The following is a 25,552-nucleotide window of genomic DNA, read 5'->3' on the forward strand; positions in this document are numbered from 1 at the left end:
CTTTTGGTAACGATGTTTGTTAAAAAGTATCCTGATGCATGCACATCCCTGGCTCTTAATGCCAAAAAAACATTAGCTAATCTTTCGGTGTACCTGGAAAAGATCAGCTCCACCATGGCCACGAGTATCCAGATCATCTTCAAGAGCGATGCCTTAAAAAGGCAGTGTCCATCCTTAACAACCCCCATCACCCAGGACATACCCTGTTCACCTTGCTACCATCAGGAAGGAGGTACAGAAGCCTGAGGCACACACTCAATGATTCAGGAACAGCTTCTTCCCCTTTGCCATCCAATTTCTGAATGGATATTGAACCTATGAACACTATCTCATTTTTATTTGTTTTTGTACTACTTATTTAACTATTTTATACATACACACACATAGATATTTACTGTAATTCATATGTTTCTATTATTATGCATTGCATTGTACTGCTGCTGCAAAGGTAACAAATTTCACACATATGCCAGTGATATTAAACCTGATTCAGACAAATCCTTCTTACAGCTCAACATAAGAAAGCGCTTAAATCTTTATTTTAAATTTGCATGTTAGACATGACACCATTTTAACTTCCATCCCTCCCAAAAGCTTGGGTAGGTGAAATAGTTGTCCTTTGACTTACTTTCTCCCACACCTGCAACAACTGGAATGGGGCATTAGTCCAACTCTTTCTGACTACCTTAACGAGCTCTTCCACTCACTTCCCTTCACTTCTGCAATTCTTTAACCTTGAATTTGAACTACAAAATTACAGTGTTCATAGTTTAGCAGCACTATTGCAGTAGGGGATTAGTTGATAGCTGCTCTGCATATTAGTCCTGCCACTCCACTGGACAAGAACTCTTTATTGCTACTATGTATAGCACTACTCATGAAAACAGTACAGATTAAAAGTACAACAAAAATTAAATGGTCATATTAATTCTTTCACAACACTCAAATGTCTACTTCCTGGTTAATACAGCTTAAGAGAGCAAATGTAAAATGGAAAGGGAAAAGGGAGAAGGGAGAATGCTGCATGTACAGTATACAACATTTTTCATGACCTCGGGATGTCCCTGTCTATTACTTTAAGAGATAACTGAGTTTTCAAAAATGACCTTTTTGATGCTGAGGCCTAAAGACAGATTGTAATGAGGAGAATCATTCAATTCTATTAACAAGTGACAGTCTGCACAGTGGAGAGAAGACCTTCCACCTTGGTGCTTCTGATAGATGTATTATGTGTGCAGGTGAGATTCCCAGTGAATGTACTATAGAAAATTCGCAGACTAATCATTTGAGATGGCATATAGGCAGTGTTGTTATTTCACAGCTCTGGTGACCAAGGTTTATTCCTGATCTCTAGTGGTCTCGCTATGGAGCTTGCACTGTCTCCTTGTGACTGCAGGTTTGCCCTGGACGCTCCGGTAAATCACTGGTTAGTGTAAGCGCCAGTAATGTGGGTGGTTTACAGCAGAATGTGGTGTGGGCAGGGTGAAGACTGGGCATAAGAGTAGATATTTCTTTTTCAACTGTACTCAAAAACTAAGAAAGGGTGTGGGAATAATGAGTGTGTGCTCCAAGACCTGGCATAGACTCAAAAGGCTTCCTTCTGTGTCACCCAGAAATTTGACTTCATCAGAACTGGAAAGGAAGAAGGAAGAAGTGAGAAAAGTAAAGGTGGGGCGAGGGGAAGGAGTACAAGCTAAAATAGGTGCAGCCAGGTGGGTGGAACAAGCAGGGAGGTGATAGGTGGAAAAGTAAAGGGCTGGAGGAGGGACACCTGGGGGAAGGTGATAGTTCGGTGAGGAGAGATGAGAGTGCAGCCAGAGTGGGGAATGGAAAAAGAATGAAGGAGGAGGGAGAAAATTATTTGAAGTTAGAGAAATCTATGTTAATGGCAGCAGATTAGAGGTTGCCCAGACAGAATATGAGAGTCTCCTCCAGTCTGAGAGTGGCCTCATCGTGGCAGTAGAGGAGACCATGGACTGACATGTTGAAATGAGAATGAGGATTGGATTTCAAACTGTTGGTCACTGGGAAATTCTGCTTTCCGCAGAAGCAGCTTGACAAAGCAGTCCCCCAATCTATACTCAAAAACTTTGCATCAGATCTTTTTGAAGCCAAAACTATTATATCAAACAACTTATCACTGTTTTATTAATTTCAATTATTAGTATTTCTGCAACCATAACAAATTTAAATTAAGGCTGTCTTCTTTGCTCTAAACTGTAATATAAACACTTATTTTATATGTATGCAGAGATAATTTATTTATAGTTAACGTATATCTAGTTGAATGTGATTGTGATGGCAAGGTGATCTCAACAAATAAAGCCTCTTAAGAGTACCTATAGCTAACAAACTTTTCAGAATGTACAATGATACTGTTATCTGACTCTCAATTCAATGCTGAATGGCCAGAAATACAACACTAAGAATTGAATCGGAGGGAACAGTAAAGTGACAAAAGACACAAAACAATGATGTGGCTTTTCTACCAACCACTGCTGGTGCCATTCACCTACTCCAACAAATATGAACGGGTTTAAAGTACTTATTTATGTAAATGGAAAACAGCATGAGTAAGCCATACAATCTTTCAGTAAGATCATGGCTGATTCTTCATCTCAATATTTGCTCTTGCTCATATGTAGTATCTGAAGATGGTGCACATTGTCACAAACATGGAACTTTGAATTCTACAGAGCACATGTGCTTATAACAACTGAGAACATGAATGCCTGTACAGGTGTCCCTCATTTTTCAAACGTTCACTTTACGACACCTCGCTGTTACGAAAGACCTACGTTACCTGTTTGCGCTAACAGAAGTTGTCTTCACTGTTACGAAAAAAGGCAGCGCACACCCTGAGCAGCCAAGCTTCTCGCCTGGAACTGCATTCCAGCCGGCATTGCTTAAACACGTGCCTGTGAGCATCTGTGCTTTATGTCGATATATTTTGTGCATCTGTTAGCAAGATGAGGTCTAACATATCAGAAAAGCCTAAAAGAGCGCATAAGGGTATTACACATAGCGTAAAACTAGACATAATTAACTGTTTCCATCATGGTGAACGAAGTAAGGACATAGTGAGTTTGGCTAAGGAGGCTGGGTTTGTGGAAGTTGATGAAGATGATGTTGAAGTGGTTTTGGCATCCCATGACCAAGAACTGACAGATGAAGAGCTGATGAAGAGGAAATGGTAACAATTGAAACCGAACGCAGTAGCGAACGCAGTAAGTTAAGTCGTCCAGGAACTGAATGTGAAGCAATTGCATGAGATTTTCACTGCGATTAACAACGCTGCATTGATTGCAGAAAGGTATGACTTTAAATTTGAAAGGGTACGTAGCTCTAGGGCATAGTTGTAGGATGGTTTGAGTGCTTACAAAGAACTGTATGATAGAAAAATGCGCGAGGCTAAGCAGTCAAGCATACTGTCGTTTTTCAAGCCTTCCACATCAGCCACAGCAGACAATGAACCTCGACCTTCGACATCGAGGCAGGCAGACATAGAAACAGGTGACCTGCCTGCCCTGGTGGAAACAGATGACGATGAGATGACACCCCAGTCTCCTCTACCTCCCACCACCCCAACCTCCGACGACTCAGCCATCATCAGTGTGCTCCCTGTCTTCCCGATTCCGGTAAGTGAAACTACTCTGGACGTACATTATTTCCACGTTATATAGGCTGTGTATTTTTATGTGTTATTTGGTAGGATTTGGCAGCTTCATAGCTTAAAGGTTACTGGAAAGAGTGCTTCTGCCGAGAGTACTTGGTGAGATTTTTGCTGCGGTGCACAGTGCTGCAATGATTGCAGAAAAGTATTCTTCCTTAATATAGGCTGTGTCTTTATCAGATCATTCCTGCTTTTACTATATATTACTATTACTTTAGGTTTTATATGTTATTTGGTATGATTTGGTAGGTTATTTTTTGGGTCTGCTAATGCTCACAAATTTTTCCCATATAAATAAATGGTAATTGCTTCTTCACTTTACGACATTCTGGCTTATGAACCGTCTCATAGGAACACTCTACCTTCGAAGAGCGGGGGAAACCTGTATATGATTCAGAGAGGAATAGGCAAATAAGTTTGAGTTACTATTTCGCAGTTTACCATACAGAGTTCAGGAAAGGGAAACCAGAGGTCCATGAGTCAATCCTCATCAGAGGATCAGAAGTCATGAGGGCTAGCAACTTTAAATTTCTGGGTGTTACTATTTCAAGGGACCTGTCCTGGATCCAGCATGCAAGTGCAATTGCAAAGAAAGCATGGCAGCACCTCTACTTCCTTTGGCATGACATCTAAAACTTTGACAAACTTCTATAAATGTGTAGTGTACCATCATGGCCTGGTATGGAAACAATGATGCCTTCAAAAGGAATATTCTACAAAATGTAATAGATTCAGCCCAGTACATCACAACCACAGAGCACATCTGCATGAAACACTGTCGTAGGAAAGCTGCATCCATCATCAGAGATCCCCATTCCCACCCCCATACTCAGTCATGCTCTCTTCTTGCTGCTGTCATCAGGTAGAAGGTACAAGAGCTTCGGGGCTCACTCCACCAGGTTCAAGAACAGTTACTACCCCTCAACCATCAGGTTCTTATACAGAAAGGGACAGCTACACTCACTTGCCCCATCATTGAAATGTTCCTACAAACAACTAGCTCACTTTCAAGGACTCTCTCTCATGCTCTTGTTAGTTATTGCTATTTATTTATCTTTGCATTTGCAAAGTTTGTTATCTTTTGCACTCCAGTTGATCTTTCACTGATCTGGTTATAGTTACTATTCTATAAGTTTGCTGAGTATGCCCACAGGAAAATGAATCTCAAGGTTGTATATAGTGACATATACGCACTTTCATAATAGAATTTACTTTGAATTTTGATTTTCTCAGGAGATGGCTACCTGTGCTTCAGAAAGATGACATACAACTTTTCATTGCCTGAAAACAAAATTCTAGTCGGGAAGCAGCTGCACACAATAGCATTAACTATTTAGACATTATGGAATTGCAATGCTTAAAAGGAGTCACCGCATGATGAATCAACGCAGTAAGATCTCTAAGGATAATGTATCATTTACTACTGCACTTTACTACTATCAGCAGTAGTGAAGCTCAAAATGGCCTCAAAAATTAAGCATTCACAAGTCACTGTAGAGATAATTATCTGCCTAACCGCAGATTTCACATTTCAGCAACAAAGCAAACTGCTAGTGTCCCCACGTCCGTTGCTTCTTGAAGGCACGGACAACATTGACTAAGTAAGAAGCATCATATCTCCATAGACCTAACAAGGAAGGCATGCTCGTCCGTCAAAACAGAAGTTAAACATAATAACACACCATTTTGCCCAATGGTTCATGTCAGTTTGCCTCCCACATGAACAAATTCTTGGGATTATGTCTACATAACAACAACTGACGATTACAAGTCCTGCCAAATCCAGAGAAAATGTTTTTGTGTTGCATCCAGTTGAGTATTTTACTGGTGTAAAATGTAAAACTCAATCTCAACAAACTGTGGCTAAGCTTGAACCTAAAGGATGAGGTTTTTATTGCGGTTTGGCCACAGAATCCTTGAAATCATTGAAATGCAGCCACAGAAATTTCTAATACATTTCCTCCTTGTTTAGTTATGTAGTTGACGCAGTTATGAGCCACAAAAGGACTTGCTGATGTTCAATTAATGTAAAACTACAAACAATTACATTAACTGTGTTATAATTAAAAAGTATACTTTACAAACCAAAGCAAACTCATTCTGATTTATTCAGAAACACTGCAAGTGTATAACAAGAATCACTTCAAAACAAGAATCTCATCTAGTCCAGAATATTTCCTTTCCTAATATTTCAGACCTTTATTAATATTAAGCTAATATTAAGCTGCCACTTTGAATACATCAAAGGTACAGAATTTAAATTTAATCCTGTGTTTAAACATCAACACATAATTGATGTTAATTCATTTGAGTGAAGATGCTCACAGTAAAGTAAGTTTGTAACCTTAATTTACATTCATCATTTGCTGTTAACATTTCATGAACGTTTCCTTTTAATTATTTATACTTAAGATGAAAAATATATGTCTGCCACATTTCATGTGCCCAAACTTCACTTCCTGTGGTCACCTTTTTTATATCATCATGACGTTTCCCTTCAAGGGCTGATGACAACCAAATTTACCTCACCACCTTCTCTTTTGAAACTTCCATTGTCTCTGCATCATTAGACTTTTCTTCTATCACCTCAGAATGCACGAGCAAAAATTTCCTCCAATTAAAAACTGAGAAGACATTTACTCATTTCAAACTCCATTCCCACGCTACTATCTCCATTCCACCTCATACCAACTCTGACTGCTCACAGCCTTGATTTAACCTTCAAATTGAGTTTCAGATCTCATACTCCTACCATTTCTGAAGACTCCTGTTTCACCAACATAAGATCACTCAGCTCTGGTGTTGGCTTAGCTCCTATCCAGTTGAAATCCTGACCCCATGTCTTTTTCCATTCCAGACTTGGTGACTGCAAATTTCTCCTGTCCAGCTTCACTCTTTAACACTGTGAAATGTGAAGCCATTTGAAATTCATCTGCCTATTCCTGCTACAGTATCACCAAGTTATTATAGCTGGAATTCACTGAGGCATCATAATCAATTCCACATGTGCACTGGTGTTAAGTGTATTGGTGTTCTTTGAGGATTATTGTCAAATACATCGTACAGAAATCTACCAAAGTCACATACATGGTGTTACAACCTTATAAAAGGTAACATCTAGATGCAGATCCATCTCTAGCATACATGTTAAATATGATGTGCACTGTTGGTTAGGGTCGACCATGGATGTTGCGTCCCAGCCGCCTACAATACGTAAGCCAAGGAAATACGATGTGCTGAGCAAGCTGTTGCCCATGTAGCAGACTTCCCCTCTCTCTGCAGCTAATGAATCTAAAGGAACGGCTGACATCAATACAGTTGGCACCAGTAGCTTCACAGGAGTTGCCAGTCTGCATTGAACTCAACATAGGATTGTCTTAGGGACTCCAGCTCCAGATTTTTCCTCAGGTTTTACTCCCAAAGTATTCCCCATGAGTGGGTATAGCCGCAGAGCAGTGGAGGTTTGAGATCAGAGTTTTCCTTCTCCTAGAAGAGCTGCCAACCACAGCTGACGAGCCCCATCTGCCCAAAGAGACTGGTTTTAAGGCACCAGTAATCCGTCTTTGCCCCTTCTCCGGTCAGAAGAAATAGTCCTGCTGGGCTTAGTAGCTAAGCCTCATGTGAAAGCCAGGAGCTGGGCTTGGTTGTCAAGAGTCTACTTGAGAGGCACTCCGTTGGGAACATTTAATAGATAGTGGGAGCTTATCCCCACTACCACCCCCAGCTATAACAACCTTAAGGAACATTTCAAATATAATGCCATCTTAACCTGGTGTTATTTGATGGATCTCTGGTATCCCTTAAATATTTTTCAAAATACAATGAATTTGCATACAAGACAAATGAAACAATATATGGGTTTCTAAATAAGGTGTGAATTGCACTTTGCAGAAAACCAGGATTCCTACCATACAGGACAAATGACACGTGTCAAACAATGTCACAAACTCACTTCACTAACAAGTACATCACCAGTCAGAGAAACCCTAGCAATATGTTACAACGCTCCCAAGCAATTTGATATCAGTTAACAATGGTAATATTAAAAACAAACAAGTATAACTGGCTCTAACACTCACTTGAGGGATTATTTTTGCATAATTGCAGAAACAAATAAGATCAATGCTCTTAATTAATTTACCCTAAAATGTGAATTAGTTCAAAAAAAGTATTCAGCATTCAAAAATAAAGAGAAAAGGCAGTGTATCTTCCATTTTATCAAACTGCACTGTACATTATAAAAGAAATTGAAGTGCACTTCCATTTACCTTGTTTGAGTGATTGGGTTTCAGTCGGCAATGAATCAAATCTTCTGCTGCTCACACACATAAGCTTTTCAACCCGTTCCTCAGTAATATCCAATGGGCTAGGTAACTTGCGACAGACCATTGCTTTTGTATTGTGTTAAGGAAAGTACAGATAGCTCCATTCCAAGAGCTAAGCTTTCTTTTTACCCTGTTAACCTTTTCACTTTCTGCCACAATTCATAACTATTGCTTTAACTTTAGTAAAAAAAAAGCCCATTATTAATCCTTTTTTCACATTAATGGCATTCAATATGATGCATTGTCGGAACATACATGTAACTTTTTTTTGCTTTCTATAGATATATTTTCCCCTGGAGTTTTATGGAGCGCTTCAAAGGAACTGTTTTTACACCATCCACACACACAAAATCTTGCAGGTATGGAATAAAACCATCCTTCTTTATAGCTGTCTTTCCTAACTTACATCTTACAGCATAAAAGTTCAATGTCTCTAAAATTAGACTTCTGGTGATTTTTTTTCATACCTTTTCCCCATCTCTTAACAGCATAACTAAAACATCAGACACAGTGAAACCATTTGACTTTGTCAGAGCAATAACCTTAATTTTTCTAAAATATGACTTATTTTCAAAAATATATTTTATTCATAAAATGTGCAATATACATAGTATATTCAGTGGCTGCCAATTCACAGAACGTGGAATATTCCAATCACTTACATGATTTATTTTATATTAGCATGACATCAATTTGTCTTTTAAATATTTTCCATGACAGACAGAGTATCTGGCCCAGTAGAGTTCACTGATGGGTGGGCATTAAATTGTAACCTTTCCCCTTTGAGCTTCTGTGGAGACCACACGAAGATCCAATATGTTCTTTAATAGGCTGTCCCAGATTGTGAAATGTGCCAAGTGTATAGCATTTGGTCATGGACAGCTCTTAGCCCTGGAAGTCCAGCAAGTTTCCAGAAGACCAAGAGCTGTCTTTCACTAAGCCGATATTCTTCCAACAGCAGTTGGTGTTTGTTTCAGTCTACATCCCTGGGAACAGCTTGCAGAGGTCAGAGTCCTGCTATGCAGCTGTTCAGGATGAACCTCAGCAAAATGCAGTGCATCCCTTTCCAAACCTTAATGGCAAACACACATTTCAGAAGATGGATGACAGTTCCACCCTCTGTACAGAGTATCATAGTGCTGCATTTCCAACGACGTATGAAGAATCTGACAGACAGAGCTTTTGTATCACCTGACAGTGCTGGTGTTGATTTGAAAGGTATAAGTATAGGTATTCTTTCACAAGACTGAGAGTCTGCTCAAGGAAGCATCCGACAAGATCCACCAAGTCAGAGAAAATTTTTTAAATATTATAGGTGCTGGAAATTGAAAGTAAAAACACTGGAAATATTCAGAAAATTAAGGCTAGGTGTGGGAAGAGAATAAAAGTCAACATTTCAAATCAATGCCCTTCATCAGAACACCAGAACAGATGAAGAGTCTTATACTTAAGCATTGCCTCTGGTTCTCTTCCCACAGATGCAACCTGACACGATCCACCATTTCAGTTCTATGCAGACCTCTGCTGACTGACTTGTGATCAATCCTGCACAAACCTTTCCAAAACAGGTTAGCAAATGTACATGCAAATGGAAGATTCTGTAGCAGAGTGTTCAGAAACCTCCTACGCAATCCCAGGGACAGATTAAAAAACATGCATAATAACGCTTGTTATTTGTGTACCCAGGGTCTATGTAAAGCTTGATGCAACCATACACAAGGTAGTCATCAGGATGAGGGTCATGCTAGGTACACTTCTCTCAACATTTTCTGGAGAAATGTGCATGACATATCTGCTGACAAGATTCATTTTTGATCTTCACATAAAATGGAACGCAGATTGGTCTTTTTGAAAGATTTGATAAATGGCTTGAAACACACACGAACACGACAGGAAAAACAACAACTTTCCTTAATTCCAGAATTAATTGGAAAGCTTTGTCTTTTACCCACTAAGTAGGATTGCGTTACTGAATCCCTGTGAAGTCACATCCAATTGCTGATTGCACATCCAAGTTCCATTTTGGATGATCATCATTTTCACGTGTAATGTTCTAGCAATAGTTTTCTTCTAACCCAAACTAATTAAGCAACCTTGTCCCTCACTTGACAGTTGTACCCCTGAATAGTGAAAGGATGTCAGGAATATTTCCGCTGAATACAGCAGAAGACAAAGTGAATCACCTTTCAAGTTCAGACTTAACTCAATATGCAGTGACCTTGGAAAGGAAATTGTAGCCCACATGAACCAGTGAATAAATACTTACTTCTTCCCTCTTCCATTTTGGCTTGTAGATGACGGAGATGATGCCCTTCCTCTTGGATTCCGAAATACAGTCAGGTCAAGACAAAGTCCTATAAATTTCTTGCATGTTGGGGCTGACCAAAGCCAAGTTTAACAGCCGTTTAGGTAATATTTCCAGGAGTTTCATTCATCTTGAAGGAACCATGCAATTTCATCCAAACTTAATGGGCTGTCATGATTCTGCCACATCCAGAAACCTCCAGGAATTCTAGGAGTCTCAGGTCTTCAGAACATTTGGTCCTGAATACAAGGATTTACAGTTTTTTAATAAACCCTGCTGTGAGCTACTCTATTTCTGAAGGCTGCAGAAATATAGTGGCTCACAATAGAGTATATTAGATCACAGAGCATGTCGCATCATACTCTTGTAGAAGACTCAGGATCTGAAGGAGACCATAGAGAACTCTGAAGCATTTACATATAACAAGTAAGAGTAATGTTTTGAACTCTGTTCCCCAAGGATAAAATATTTCTTTAGTCTAGAAACAGTAGTTCATACCTTATTCTATTTCCTGGTCTCCAACCCACTATATGTATGTGCTGCCACATTCTCTTTTATATCATGTTATATAACTGGATCCACAATCCTTTTATCTTGAACCTTAGTATGCACTTTTAGTAAATTTATGTATTTTAGTAAATTCTAGTAAATTTATATTCACTGCATTCCCCTTTCAATAGATTCAAATATTTGAGTTTGAGTCCAAAACTGCCTTAATATATTTTAATCATTAAAAGTTTAAGAACTGAAACAAAGCTTTTTTTCAAATATTTAAAGAGAAAATGCTGGAAATACTCATGAAGTCAGGCAATATTTGCAGAGTTGAAAACAGACCTGAAATAAGCATTTTGCTATTGTTACAGATTTTTGGCATTTCCAGCATTATTTAAAATTCAAGCATGTAACATTCAACTTCTACCTCTGAGCACATCCCTACTGACAGTTCCAGTTACACCAAGATTATGTTTTTATAGAATACAAATTTCCCAAGAAAATAACCATTTTCCTCAAATCCAATTGTGTGTACACGTTAGGTCCAGCAATTAACCCAGATGTACTGCAGCCTGACAAATCAAGGAATACATTTCTCAAAACAATCTTGATGCATCAGTAGACCATTGTTTGATTACCTCCTGAAAGGCTGCATACATATGATCAGAGGAAAAATAGCCATCTTCAGATTTAATTAGGTGCCGATTTTATGACTGAACTATAAAATATGAGCAAGGAGAAAATATTTCTTTGACAAATAAGTGGAGATATAAAATTTGAAATTCATCCACAGAATGACGCAGTCAGAGAAGTGAAAGAATGAAAGCAGGAGCAGATTCAAGAGCAAACACGAGGAAATCTGCAGATGCAGGAAATTCAAACAACAACACACACAAAATGCTGGTGGAACACAGCAGGCCAGGCAGCATCTATAGGGAGAAGTGCTGTTGATGTTTCAGGCCGAGACCCTTCGTCAGGACTAACCGAAAGGAAAGATAGTAAGAGATTTGAAAGTAGTGAAGGGATGAGGAAATGCGAAATGATAGGAGAAGACCGGAGGGGGAGGGATGAAGCTAACAGCTGGAAAGGTGATTGGCGAAAGTGATACAGAGCTGGAGAAGGGAAAGGATCATGGGACGGGAGGCCTCGGGAGAAAGAAAATTGGGGGGAAAGCACCAGAGGGAGATGGAGAACAGGCAAACAACTAAATATGTCAGGGATGGGGTAAGAAGGGGAGGAAGGGCATTAATGGAAGTTAGAGAAGTCAATGTTCATGCCATCAAGTTGGAGGCTACCCAGCCGGTATATAAGGTGTTGTTCCTCCAACCTGAGTTTGGATTCATTTGGACAATAGAAGAGGCCATGGATAGACATATCAGAATGTAAATTAATCAGAGCAGATTCAAGAGCTTGAGTTTTTCAAAGTTTCAGATCCCCAATATTTTGTCGTTATAATAACCAAGGCTGTCCCTAGTTACAGATGGCTATTTTAAAATATTGATCTCCATCATAATGGATGTAAATTATAGCTCTCCAATTTGTAAACTACTAGAATTTAATTAAATACATGAGGCACAGTTTTTTGGAATTTTATTCTTACCAGTCAATTACCAAATCCTGCCAAAGGTAGCTAAGGGAACAGGTTTCATTCATTCAATGTCAGTTTGCACTTTTGTCAGTTTAAATAGTTTTCGAGCAGTTCATTTCAGGTAGCTTATTAGCTGGTTAGGTTATACAAATGAATTAACAAACATTATTACAATCACTAACAATTTAACCAATTTGTAATTTGGTTAAACCAATATTATTAAACACTGTAATCCAATAAAGGATCATATAATTAAAGGATACACAGCACAGCCTGAGAGATGGGAAGCCACTGAGAGCAGATGGCATTGAGATGTACTCTAGGATCCGTGTGACGTGAATCACGAGGTAGAATGGATAGACCGAGTGAATTTACTATCTTGTTAATTTTCTCTTTGTCCCTGGAAACCAAGACAAAAGATTATTATTTCTTAACATGTGCTCACACCAGTTATATTCATTCTTAAAGGTATATTCAGAGGAATGCTCAAAAATTCTCATTCATAGAATGTACAAAATTGAAGATACTCTTACAAAACAAAATCTGCATTTCATGCTTAACATTATGCTGAAATCAGGGCATTTCATCTTTTAGCACAGCAATCCCACATAATTGAGCAAATGAGCTCAGTTTTATTTGAGGTCTTTAGAGGTTTAGATAGTTAAATAATTTCAAGCAGGTTTCAATTTAATTGTTGCCCTTACAATATGTCAGACCAGAAGGAAAAGCCCTGAAATATAACCCCTGTAGCGCTCTGAAACATTTTCACTTAGTAGCCATGGAAGATGGTATTAGACTGTTTCTGGTAAGACAGAGAAATTCTGACTCAAAACTAATAAATTTCCTATGAGTAGTCCAACGCAGAGTTAATTTTGTGTTTTTTTCCCCTGCGTTTGTATTGCAAAGTAACTGTAACAGTGGTTCTCCCTCATTGAGGCAATATTCTGCGTGTCTGACTAATAATGATTGAAGCTGCAAGCAGTATAGGCATACAATAATATTTATTTACCACTTTACAAATCCTGTAAGTGCCTTTATTCTTGCATCAACAAAAAATTAATTTACAACTTATCCATTAAAATGATTTAGTTTGCTTCACCTTGATAGATTTGATTTAATTTCATATTCAAATAGTCAATCAGTTCCTTCCCTTGACCAAGTTAGCATTTATCAATGACTATCTCACAGTCTCTAAAGTTGAAAGATTTCTATCATGTACCGTGTGTACAATTACTAGGCTGAAATGAATTATTTAATCAATTGTATATTAATTTCAGCACAATTGTTCTTCACAGAATTGCAAGCAGCTATATACAGGGACAGGAATTAGCTATGCCTGAGAAGGAGCTGGTCTAGTACTTGAACATGTAATTAAACCAAATCCCCCACTGATGGATGTGTGAGAGAAAAAAAAAACTTTATGGTGCCCAGGTTTTAAACTTCGCAGTAAAAATTTTAAGGACTGTATCAACAGAAACAACATAATCAAATTACCCTATTGCCTGAACATTTTAAAGTAACTGAAGTGGAAAACTGCATCTAAACTTGCATGCACTGAATTCTTTCACCTAGGCAGCATAAACAGTGTGTTGCCTGGGTTAAGCCCAAACTCTGTAAACATACCCAAGAGCTGGCTGCTGTTGCAACAGTTGGCAGCTTTGCTCAAATTCACACCAAAAATAAAGAATCATTTGAAAGGTTCACATAATACTGCCACTATAGGAATGCACAGACATTCACAGTCATGGTCATTCACTTTGAATTAGGATGGAAAAGAATTTGGAGGAACTCAGACCAGAACAAAATTACTGACAGCGATGGCTTTTGTTGTTTGCTTCGTCTCTCTGCATCAAAATCTTGGCTCATCTAAAATATTAGGATCACTCAAATAGGAGTTAATCAACAATATGTATAAGCAAGCTATAAATACAGGTTGCCAAAGAGGCTTCTATTTTTATGTTAAGTTCATGTGTACCTCTTGAATTTCAGCTCTGCAGTTCTTTCAACTGTTGTGGACACAATAATAAAAATCTAACATCTGAAGTCATGGCTCAAGTGAACAGAACCTTCCACATACTAACAGCAGAAATAAAAAACATAAGATCTGTGCTCCAGGCAAGGCCAAACACAAATCACCTAACTCTTGCCAGGTCTATCATTGTAAGCATAGCAAGACTGAGTTCTTCCAACTTGTTTTTTATGGATGTGCATGCTCTTGACCATTTCAGTAAATCTCCAATTTCATTGAAGCCAGTGACAAGGACAAGAAAACAAGCCCTATGAAATAACAAAACGGTATTATAGCTGCAGCTTATCATCTTACATCTTTCTAATTTCATCAGGAACAATTAGAAAGCACTGGTTCATATCCTATCCACTATACAAATCTAAAACTTTTTGGGATCATTCTATTTCTGGGCCAGTAATGTTACAGAGTGTTCTGCAGTCAGTATAGTTGAACTGTCTATTATTATTCTAATTGCACTCTAAAAATTTGCAATGTGATTTCAGACATGACAATGCAAAATAATTAAGAATCCTAAACGTCATGGTATTAACTACTAACAAGAGAAAATCTGCAAATGCTGGAAGTCCAAGCAACACACACAAAATTCTGGAGGAACTCAGCAGGTCAGGCAATAGCTATAGAAAAACATAGAGTCAACATTTTGGGCCAAAACCCTTCAGCAGGAGTTCTATTTTGCTGAGTAGTAGCTGAGTTGTTCCTCCAACCTAAGTGTGGCCTTATATACAGTGTTCATTGCTCCCGGTGTGGCCTCTTGTACATCGGTGAGACCCGACGTACATTGGGAGACTGCTTTGCCAAGCATCTACACTCCATCTGCTAGAACAAGCGGGATCTCCCAGTGGCCATCCATTTTAACCCCACTTCCCATTCCCGTTCCCATATGTCCATCCATGGCCTCCTCCTCCGTCGGGATAAGGCCACACTTATATCCCTTTTGGGTTGCCTCCAACCTGATTGCGTGAACATCGATTTTTCGAACTTCTGGTAATGCCTCCATCACCATTTCCCATCCCTTGTCCTTCTCTCATGTTATTTCCTTGCTCACCCATTGCCTTCCTCTAGTGCTCCTCCCCCACCCCTTATTTTTCTTTCTTCCATGGCATTCTGTCTCTTTCACCAGTCATCTTCCTAGCTCTCTGCTTCATCCTTCCCCCCTTCAAGTTTCATTTACAGCCTGGCGTTTCTCAATTCCCCCCCCCCCCCGCCACCCTTTCAAATCTACTCCTCAGCTTTTTTTCTCCAGTCCTGCCGAAGGGTTTTGGCCCTTTTTCCATAGATGTTGTCTGGCCTGCTGAGTTCCTCCACCATTTTGTGTGTGTGGCTGGTATTAAGTACTGTTTATTACTCTGTAGTTTTAACTACGCAATTTTGATTTTCACAAAGGGCTTAGGTAGCATTACATACTTTTTATTGAAGTAGAACAGTTCACTATCATGAGAACGAGCCACAAAAACTTTTGCTGTTAGATTTAACCATTATTCATAACTTTTTTTTAAAATTTAATATCAATAAATCACAAGTAGTACAAAAATGTCACTATCAAATATATCGTCTTTACACTTCTGTAAAATATCACATCAAACTACCACTAAGCGCCAAACTGAAACATGAAACTGATGTGGCTTTTTATATATAAAAATACACACACACTAAAAACAATGTTACTTGGTTTCTACATGCTACGAATACTATTCCTTTGAACTTGCCACATGTATAAATCGAGATATAATAATTAATAGGTATAGGTCATAAGTTGCTGACAAGAAATCAACTGATCCAAACTACAAATCTGAATGCTTACTTCTCCCACTAAAATCAATGCAATTTGTTTGGTGTGAAGCCAAGAAATAGGAAATATAAAATATTCTCAATTAGGTGATTAACTTGCTTTGTGCATTACAACTAGTCAAATTACAATTAGTACATACTAACTGAGACAATTCCGGATTTAGGTATGAAACAAATGCTCACTTTGGGTTATTCTGTTTAACATTTTATCACACTATTGCTGCATTATTTTCCTTTTTTTGAAATAGGTGGCATTTGAAGGATTTACCTTAACATTTCATAAGTGCAACTTCAATGAAATAGACATGGAAACCTGCACAAGGTACAAGAACAGAGAGAATGGAACACTGCACGAAGCAACTAGGAACTGATCAAAGCAGGATATGCATGTAATGGAACTTATATAAAAAATGTGGTGACAGAGAATGCAGAAAACTCCAGGCTCTCCTAATTAGAAAACATTTGACATGGTTTTGGCTTCTGAGAGTATGTGTCATAAAAGATGGCAATTATGGGAATTATACTGCTTTTGAGAGCTCTGCTGCAATTTAGTAAAGGTTCAAGCTTCAGCCGAACTTCACTTCTGCATGGTGGCTGATTATGTGTGAAACAATGCTGCAAGCATTTTCTACCTGTGCTCTTATGCAGTCAATTATTAACAACCATGGTAGAATATAATTTTTACCTTAGTGCTAGTATTGAAAGTGGTTACCTAAAACACTGCTTCAACATACAGGCATTTAGAGTTCTTTCTCAGTGTAACAAAATTTAGCCAGTGACTAGTTTGTAAAAAGACAGGCAATATTCATGCTTTGCGGAAGAAAAGAAGTCTCTATTCTTGCATCTAGTATCATAATACAACAATGCAAAAGATTTTTATTTGTGGATTTAAAACACTTACAGATACTATTAATGTTCATGAAAGGTATATAATGGTAATCAAAAGGTTCCTTACCTTCGGACAATCACAGCCTCGTACAAGCTCCAGATGTTTTCTAGCACTAATTGCACAAAGAGAGGCTTTTTGCCTTTTGACTGTGACAACAAAGAAAATTGTCTCAGTTAATTGAGAAAGATGTATGCTGCTTTAAAAGTTGTTAAGCCAACACATTTTTACATGAACTCCATAATATATTTTATACTACAGATCCAAAAGAACACCCACAGAATTTTCACAATTGGCTACCTCAAGTGAATTGAAGACCTGGGAAAACAGATTGCTCAGTTTTTAAATACAAGTGATTCAGCAGATGCTGGAAATCCAGAGCAACACATACAAGATGTTGGAGGAATTCAGAAGGTCAGGCAACAATCTAGGGAAGGGAATAAAAATTTGACATTTTGGACCAAGACTAGGAATGGCTGATGAAGGGTCTCGACACGAAATATCAACTCTTTATTCCCCTCCATAGAAGCTGCATGACCTGCTGAGTTCCTCCAGAACTCTGTTATTGTGATTTCTTCTGGCAGTAGTGCCAATCTCCCAACAAAAATTATTGGGAGACTGGCCATATGGAATTCCCAGATTATTTTTGAATGATCATTACTGTAACATTCTGGTGATTTACATGTTCTTCTCTCAAGTTTTAGGGGGTTCTGAAAACTGTATATGCATCTATGGACCTACCTGTAAACCAATATCCGCATATTACAGAAAGCCCTATTTTAATCTTCACAAAACAGCACAAATTTGAATGGGATATAAAACAGACTTCCAAATGGAACACATCCCACTCTGGCAGGGAGAGTCAGACTTAAACTAAGGCTTTAATAGTCTAGTCAATTTCAAAATTTCATACTTCACCTTTGATCTCCAGAATATTAAGCAAACAGTTGAAATGTTTATATGTCTGCAACATTCCAATCCAGACAGATAATATTGCAAGCATCTCTTACTGATGAGAAATCAAAGCCCCAGTAGATTTAACTCATACCATTAAATAACTTATACTAAATTGATAATCTAAACTTAGTAAATCATATGGATGGCTAAGAAGAGAAATGGAAAATATTTTTTGCTCTGTTTTTGAAAGAATTGCTGTATTTCTGGTCACAGCTTACCTAGACAAAGGAACTAAAATAACTCATACACAGGCTGCTGCTACGTTTCCAAATCCCTCTACCTTGTGGTAACTGAGAGTCACAAATTCCCACAGAACCTATGTTCATTTGATAGTTGCTTGAGGCTCCAGAGCTTCAGAGTGTGTGTGAGAACAAGGAATGACCCCAAGTTTAGATAATTTAAGTACTGGGCCACATTGAAAAGGTCAAGGCATCAGGACAGAGGTGAGGGACCAACCAGTTCTGCCCGCTGCTCTGCTATGTTTACTCAGCTCTGCGATGAACTGAGGCTATGGTCTGCTCCAGCTGCAGTGACGCCTGGCTTTATGTCTTTCGTAAAACTTCAGTTCTGAGTGCAATTTGCTTACTTTTACTGTTTGCACAATTTTTTCCTATTCTCTGCACATTATAAGTGTTTGACAGTCTTTTTTAATGGGGTTCTTGGGGTCTCTTAGTTTTGTGACTGCCTGTAAGGAGACAAATCACATACTTTAATAACAAGTGCCTTGAACTTAGAGGCAGAGGGCCATTCAGCCATTGCAAGTGTGAATGAGAAGTCCTCCTTAGGATTCCAACTGCTTAGTGCACATGGGGATGGGGCCAAAAAAGCCCTAAATATAGGCTATTTCCCTCAACCTCAACTTGATGATTGCCTTGAATGGGATGACTTCTAAATTGCAGATGGTCCTACTTCCTCTGCTCAAAGGCATACATAATTCTGATGATGGTCCTGGGCCTGAATCATCAACTGCTTTTTCTCCTCACAGCTGTTGCATGACTAGTTGATTGTTTCCAGCCCTATTGTTAACTGGTTTATCAGCAACACACATAAAATGCTGGAGGACCTCAGCAGGCCAGGCAGCATCTATGGAAGAGAGTATAGTCAACATTTCGGGTTGAGACCCTTCAACAGGATGGAAGAAAAAAAGATGAGGAGTAGATTTAAAAGGAGGGAAAGGGAAGCGAGAAACACAAGGAGATAGGTGAAACCTGGATGCGAACGGTGAAGTAAAGAGTTGGGAAGTTGACTGGTGAAAGAGATGCAAGGCTGGAGAAGGGGGAATCTAATAGGAGAGGACAGAAGGTCATGGAAGAAAGAAAAGGAGGGAGGAGCACAAGGGGGAAGCAATGGGTGGGCAATTAGATAAGCTGAGAAAGGGAAAAGGGAATGGTAAAGGTCGGGGATGCATTACAAGAAGTTTGAGACATCAATGTTCTTGCCATCAAGTTAGAGGCTACCCAGCAAATCATTTTGTGAAAGTGAGGTGTTGGCAGCACAAGGCTAACTGTTTTACCCAGAACTGTAGACTTTCATTTATTTTCTGCCACCATTTCTTTACCATCCATGTGCTCTTGGGAATCTCTATCAAATTCTCTATTCTATTCTTATGAACACAATAAAATACTGGCTCTCATCAAGATGTGCTCATTTTTATTTGTGATACATAGTCAATGAATAAAACATGGTTGCTATTTTCCCCTTTATTTAGTGGACCAATCATTCTTTTATAACATGATGTATTTCTGAATGGCAGTACTATAGAGATCAGTTTACTTAGCAAACGGACAACCATGGGAACAACAACAAAGTGAATGGTGTCCTAATCCAATTTATGGCCAGGCTCATTGCATAGCAATGACGTAGAAACTCTGCCCAATCACTGCCGTCATGCATTTGGCCATCAGCATCAAGTACAAACTTGGGAAATTTATCACAACCACCATGAGGTGGACTTAACCAATTATTAAAAAATACCCTATAACAGTCTTGCCAGGTAGTGATTTAGAGATACAACATGACCAGCCTTAGTCTGAGTAAAATCTCATTATTTTGTGTTAAACATACTTTAGGTGGAATTGTCTGCACATTAAGCAACATACCTGAGCTCCTTTCATTATCTTCTTTGCTTTTGTGTTCAGATAGTAGTCACCCCAAAGAGTCTTCAGCAGCACTTCAGCTTTAATACCCACTTTTTCACTGTACATCTGGACAAACTCTTCAATTCTGCAATTAAATGAGATTTTCACACTTAGACAGCATGAATGTGCACCATCTTTTTTTCCACGGTTGCAGAATAAACTAGAAGACATAAGTTTAAGGTGAGACAGGAGAGATTTAATAAGAATCTGAGGGGCAACTCTTGCCACCCAGATGATGGTCAGTACATAGAATGAGCTGCCAGAGTAAGTGATTTCAGCAGGTATATTAACAACATTTAAAAGGTACTTGGACAGTACATGGATAGGAAAGGTTTAAAGTGATATTCACGGGCAAATGAGACTAGCTTTGATGGGAATCTTAGCTGGCATGGACTGGTTTGGCTGAAGGGTCTGTTTCTGTGCTCTATGAATCTATCAGCTGAGGTATGTGTTTGAGAGTCACAAGATTATAGAGAAAACAACTGAAATCTCCGACATATAGCAACAAATAGATGGATATAAATTGACAATGTGAAAAGAAAGATACAAAGAGAAAGCAATGAGGAATGTAAAAGAGAGACAGAAAGTATTCCTTAATTACTTCATGGGATTTCAAATTTCAAAAACCGTTACAACAAATCAAGTATTCAGGTTGTCATAAAAACAGAAAATACTGGAAAAACTTGGCAGATTTGACATTAATTTAATCTTGTAATGTAAAAAACACAGCAACCAAGTTGAACAAATCAAGCTGCTACAAAAGCAATATGAAAATGATTGAATTTTAAGGATGCTTACTGGAGGAACAAAATTGATCAGAAAAATAAGGACAGGCTCCTCTTCTGTGTATTCTCATGGGTTGTTTAGAAGCTATCTGAAGAGCTAACATGTTCGTTGCAGCAAAAGCAATCTTGCAATAAACTAATGACAGCATTTCCATTTCTCCATCACAGGAATGGTGAGGAAAGCAGTTTCCGACCATTCAAAATTGGACTTTTTGGTCACAGCTCTGACACAGTAAATTAAAAAGACAAGCTATTTCAGCCATGTTTTTCAACTAACCTATTTTGAAATCTGTTAGATTTGGTTTAATTCAGATTTATTTATCACACAAATATCAAAAAATGCAGTAAAATGCATCATTTGTGTTAACAGCTAAGATTGTGCTGGGGACAGCCCGCAAGTGTTGCCTGCCACACATTCTGGACTCCCAAGCAAAGAAAGATGGCAGTTCTGAAATACCACCTGGCTGATCAGTACTCTTGAAACATCTGTGCTCTATGGCATGCCTCATCAGAGTGTGATAAGGGAGTGCAACCTTCAACTGGAAAAATTAGTTGGTGAACAGGTGGCCACACACACACACACACACACACACACACACACACACACACACACACACACACGAGTTTATTCATTAAGGAACTACAATTTTTAAAAGGCAAGTTTATTTTTAATTTAAAGGATTTATGTGTTTATGCTGAGGGGTCTTCATTTCTTAGCATTTAAAAGATGTTTATTTTTGTTGTTTTTAAATGATTCTGGACACAAATTAATGCTAGAGAAACTTGATGCCTTTTACATTTTGAAATCTATCTATTATCTAAATATATTCAGCAACTTAACATTTAGAGCTTCTGTAGTAGAGAATTCAACAGATTCACAAATGAATGAAGAAGTATCTCCACAATATTATTGCTACCAAAGGTAAAATGAAGACTGATGCTTCATTTCCAGTATCCGCTGGTAAAATAACTATGGTCGGTAATTAGTATCAGTATTAGCTGAAGTTTCTCCCAATCCTCCTCAGTAATTTGTATTAAAAGTTATTAAAGTTGCAAGTGACAATTCCAGAACAATACATACAGTACAAAATGTTAGAGGAACTCCTGATAAAAGGGTCTCAGCCTAAAATTTTAACTGTTTATTTCCCTCCACAGATCCTGCATTTTATGTGTGATGGTCAAGATTTCCAGCATCTACAGAATCTCTTTTATCTCTGAGTGACAATTCAAATTTCATTTGGATGTGTCATTGGTATGAAAAATTAAAAACATCTGTTTGGTCACTTGTAGACTCACGGTTACAGTTCTCCAATGAGCTTCAAAACATTTAGTGTTATGGATCATTATTGCTGTCCCAATAGGCAAGTTTCATTTCACAAAGATGGCATTTGGCATATTATTTATGAAGACTTTCAATTGTCAATCTCATCCAGATATTTACAGTAGGTTGCTCTTTGGCCCTTCATGTAACTCTCAAAGACAAAGACCCACCAACAGTCTTCAGCAAACAGTTCTGCACTCAAGTGCTGTGTGGGAGAAAACAGACTGGCCTTTTGAAGCCTACATTTTTGTAGTCACCTTGACATTTGGGTTGGCCTTCAGCCATGTTCAGTAGTTATACTGTAACCTAGTAAACAATGGACACAGGGTCAGCAGCCAGAAAATTCCCAGGGCAGTAATGTAGAAGCTCCTGATGTGACCATTATGCCTTGACTTATGCCGATGAACATCAACAGCTTGTACATTATACTACAGAGGAGTCCCAGAGTCATTCAGCAAGTACCTAAAAGCAGCAATAATAGCCAACATTACAAAGATTTACAAAAGGTGTAACTCAGACCCTGGCAGTGGATTCACCACAGACAAAAAGATAAACTGAGCAGCTTTTTGAAAGAACAAAAGGTAGATGATGAAACTGGTAAGATCCTAAGCTGACTGTTGATTGTGCAAAAGTATCAAAGGATGCAAGGCAAAGACATGGAAGGTAGCTGAGATACAGATCAATAATGAAACAAGCTTTTACTCACATTCGCATTCCTTTGAGCAAAGTGAAACAAAATCTACTGCAACTGTCTCTCCTAAAGATATTCTGTTTAAAATGAAAGGGCAGTTGGAATAATCGACATGACACAGCAGATGAGGCCAGGGCCGACTGTAAACCCATGAAGAATTAGGGAATCTACTCCTTCAGTGTCAATGATCATCCTCGCCTTGCTCAGGGTAGTCTGGGTTTAGGGACAGAATTTGTCTGCCAGCAGCCCACATTTCTGTATTCACAACAGTAGTTAATTCCACACTGCAGAGAATTTCCCCAAGAATCAGTATGGGAAATCTGAGTCCAGCAACACAAAACATTTGCACAGAGCCAGCTGCCAGGTTGTGGCAGCATGCCCAGCCTGTAACTCAAGCAGATCCTTGCAGTGGGAAAAGTAATGTAGCCACTGCTGGAGACCCAAAGACATATAAAATAAAATACTCCGGGGTCAGCAAAACACTGCAGATTCCACAAGATCACTTAAAAAGCCAGAATATAAGCACGGAAGAGTGAAACCAAAACAAGTCAGGAGGATGAGATAATCCTCCTCTAGTGACTTTAAAACATACTGCATGTGTCAACAGAAACTGCTTTAGTTCCATGAAACAACTAATATGTAACACCCTCAACTGTGATAGACATCTCTGATTCCCATCAGAGAAAAAGTAATCTCCAGAATTTACTTCAGCAAATATTGTGAAACTGAAGAAACAGTATAGTTTATGGAGCATCTGGAAACTTTAAATTCACTAAGACAGGTATCACACACTCATCAAAATCAAGCAACAATATCTACTGCAGCATGTAAAACCTCACCTTCCCAAACCTAAAAGCCTTAAAAAATAATTAAATAAGATATTGTGTTCAATTCTGGTCACCTCATTATAGGAAGGATGTGGAAGCTATGGAGAGGGTGCAGAGGAGATTTACCAGGATGTTGCCTAGTTTGGAGAACAAGTCATATGAAGCAAGGTTAGCAGAGCTGGGACTTTTCTCTTTGGAGCATAGAAGAATGAGAGGGGACTTGATAGAGGTCTACAAGATTATGAGAGGCATAGATAGGGTGTATAGTCAGTACCTGTTTCCCAGGGCACCAATTGCAAACACCAGAGGGCATATGTACAAAATTAAGGAAAGGAAGTTTAGGGGAGACATCAGGGGTAAGTTTTTTTACACAGAGGGTTGTGAATGTCTGGAATGACTTGCCAGGGATGGTGGTGGAGGCTAAAACATTAGGGGTATTTAAGAGCTTCTTGGACAGGCACATGGATGAAAGAAAAATAGAGGGCATGGGGTAGTGTGGGTTTAGTACTTTTTTTTAAGGATTATATGGGTCGGCACAACATGGAGGGCCGAAGGGCCTGTGCTGTGCTGTAATGTTCTATGGTTCTAAGACATTTTAGCCTTATCAAGGCTCAAATGGAGTCTTTTAAACCAGATCTACTACTAGCAGTAGTATCAAACTAGGTCTGAGTGATGACTGAGGCTGGAATACAAAAATTTAGACTAATATTAGACTGAAGGTGTATTATATAGTTCCACCTTTCTGATCTGAACTCTCAGGTCAACAAACAAAATTCTTTGGCACCGTTCAGCAGCAGCACAAACTGTCGCTTCCTACAACAGTACAGTGAGTACTTTTTAAAGAGCTTCATCGTCTCTAAAACGTTTCAGAACACATGTAAGGGATATGAAAAGCATGAGAGATTTTTTTAATCTTTACCATTCAAAAGATAGTGCACAGGGATCAGAAAAGGAGATCTATGGCCTTTTATTAGCAATTATGTTGACAAGAGATGCACTCAGATTGTGAATCAATTATTTTTCCATCTTCTGGGCAACTGATACAAGTGATTTGGGACCTAAACCACACCCCACACCTGTCCCCAAATAAAAATCATCAAACTCGGATAGTAAATTATCAAATGATTCAGCATCAAAAGGTATTTACTTACAACAATCCCGAAGTTTGATGGCTGTTAGAAATTTTTCATTTCACTAAGAAAGGGACTTATTTATTTTTAAAGTCTCCAGCCCCCCCGCCCCCACAAACTGGCAGAAGTACTTTTCTCAAATTCCTTAAATTCTTAAAATGTTAGATCTAATTACTCATTTTCATTAACATTAGGGCCTATCTGTCATTCCTCTGAATCAAGGCTATATTTCCTCCAAGAATTTAAAATCCCGAGAAGAAAAAACAATTCAATTAAAGGCTTTAAACTGCCATAGTGCAAGTTTTCTGCCAGTATTCTAGTTCACAGGGGAAAAATGTAAGCATCTTACTTGGCAATGTAATTATCTTCTGCATTTGTCCATCATTTTAATGATTAATTTAACAGAATCCCTAAGTTAGTTCTTCCTTTGCAGTTACCTATCTCTCTCATATCCACACACATTTTGAATACATTGTGGCGACCCACTTCCCAGCGCACTCGAACCGGCTCACAAAGTGGCGCGCGCCGGCATTGAGGCTGGTTCCAAAGGGGGCGCCATGCCTACTTCACCAGCAAGGGGAAAAGCCCGCGCGCGGGACAGGACTGTGAACACGCGC

At 38.7% G+C, this 25,552-nt stretch overlaps 1 protein-coding gene across 3 annotated transcripts in view; it reads right to left on the reverse strand.

Annotated features, from left to right (window-relative positions):
* efl1 (elongation factor like GTPase 1) overlaps positions 1 to 25,552 on the reverse strand; it is a 291,123-nt gene that overhangs the window by 201,623 nt on the left and 63,948 nt on the right. For all 3 annotated transcript variants that reach the window (XM_059952643.1, XM_059952645.1, XM_059952644.1), the window contains 4 exons: positions 20,143 to 20,266; positions 17,156 to 17,235; positions 12,647 to 12,783; positions 7,942 to 8,064 (listed from right to left, as the gene is read on the reverse strand). In XM_059952643.1, the coding sequence (XP_059808626.1) occupies positions 7,942 to 8,064; positions 12,647 to 12,783; positions 17,156 to 17,235; positions 20,143 to 20,266 (464 nt within the window). The remainder of the gene's footprint in view (positions 1 to 7,941; positions 8,065 to 12,646; positions 12,784 to 17,155; positions 17,236 to 20,142; positions 20,267 to 25,552) is intronic.

This window comes from Hypanus sabinus, chromosome 28 (assembly GCF_030144855.1).
Source record: "Hypanus sabinus isolate sHypSab1 chromosome 28, sHypSab1.hap1, whole genome shotgun sequence".
In the NCBI taxonomy this organism is placed as follows: Eukaryota; Metazoa; Chordata; class Chondrichthyes; order Myliobatiformes; family Dasyatidae; genus Hypanus; species Hypanus sabinus.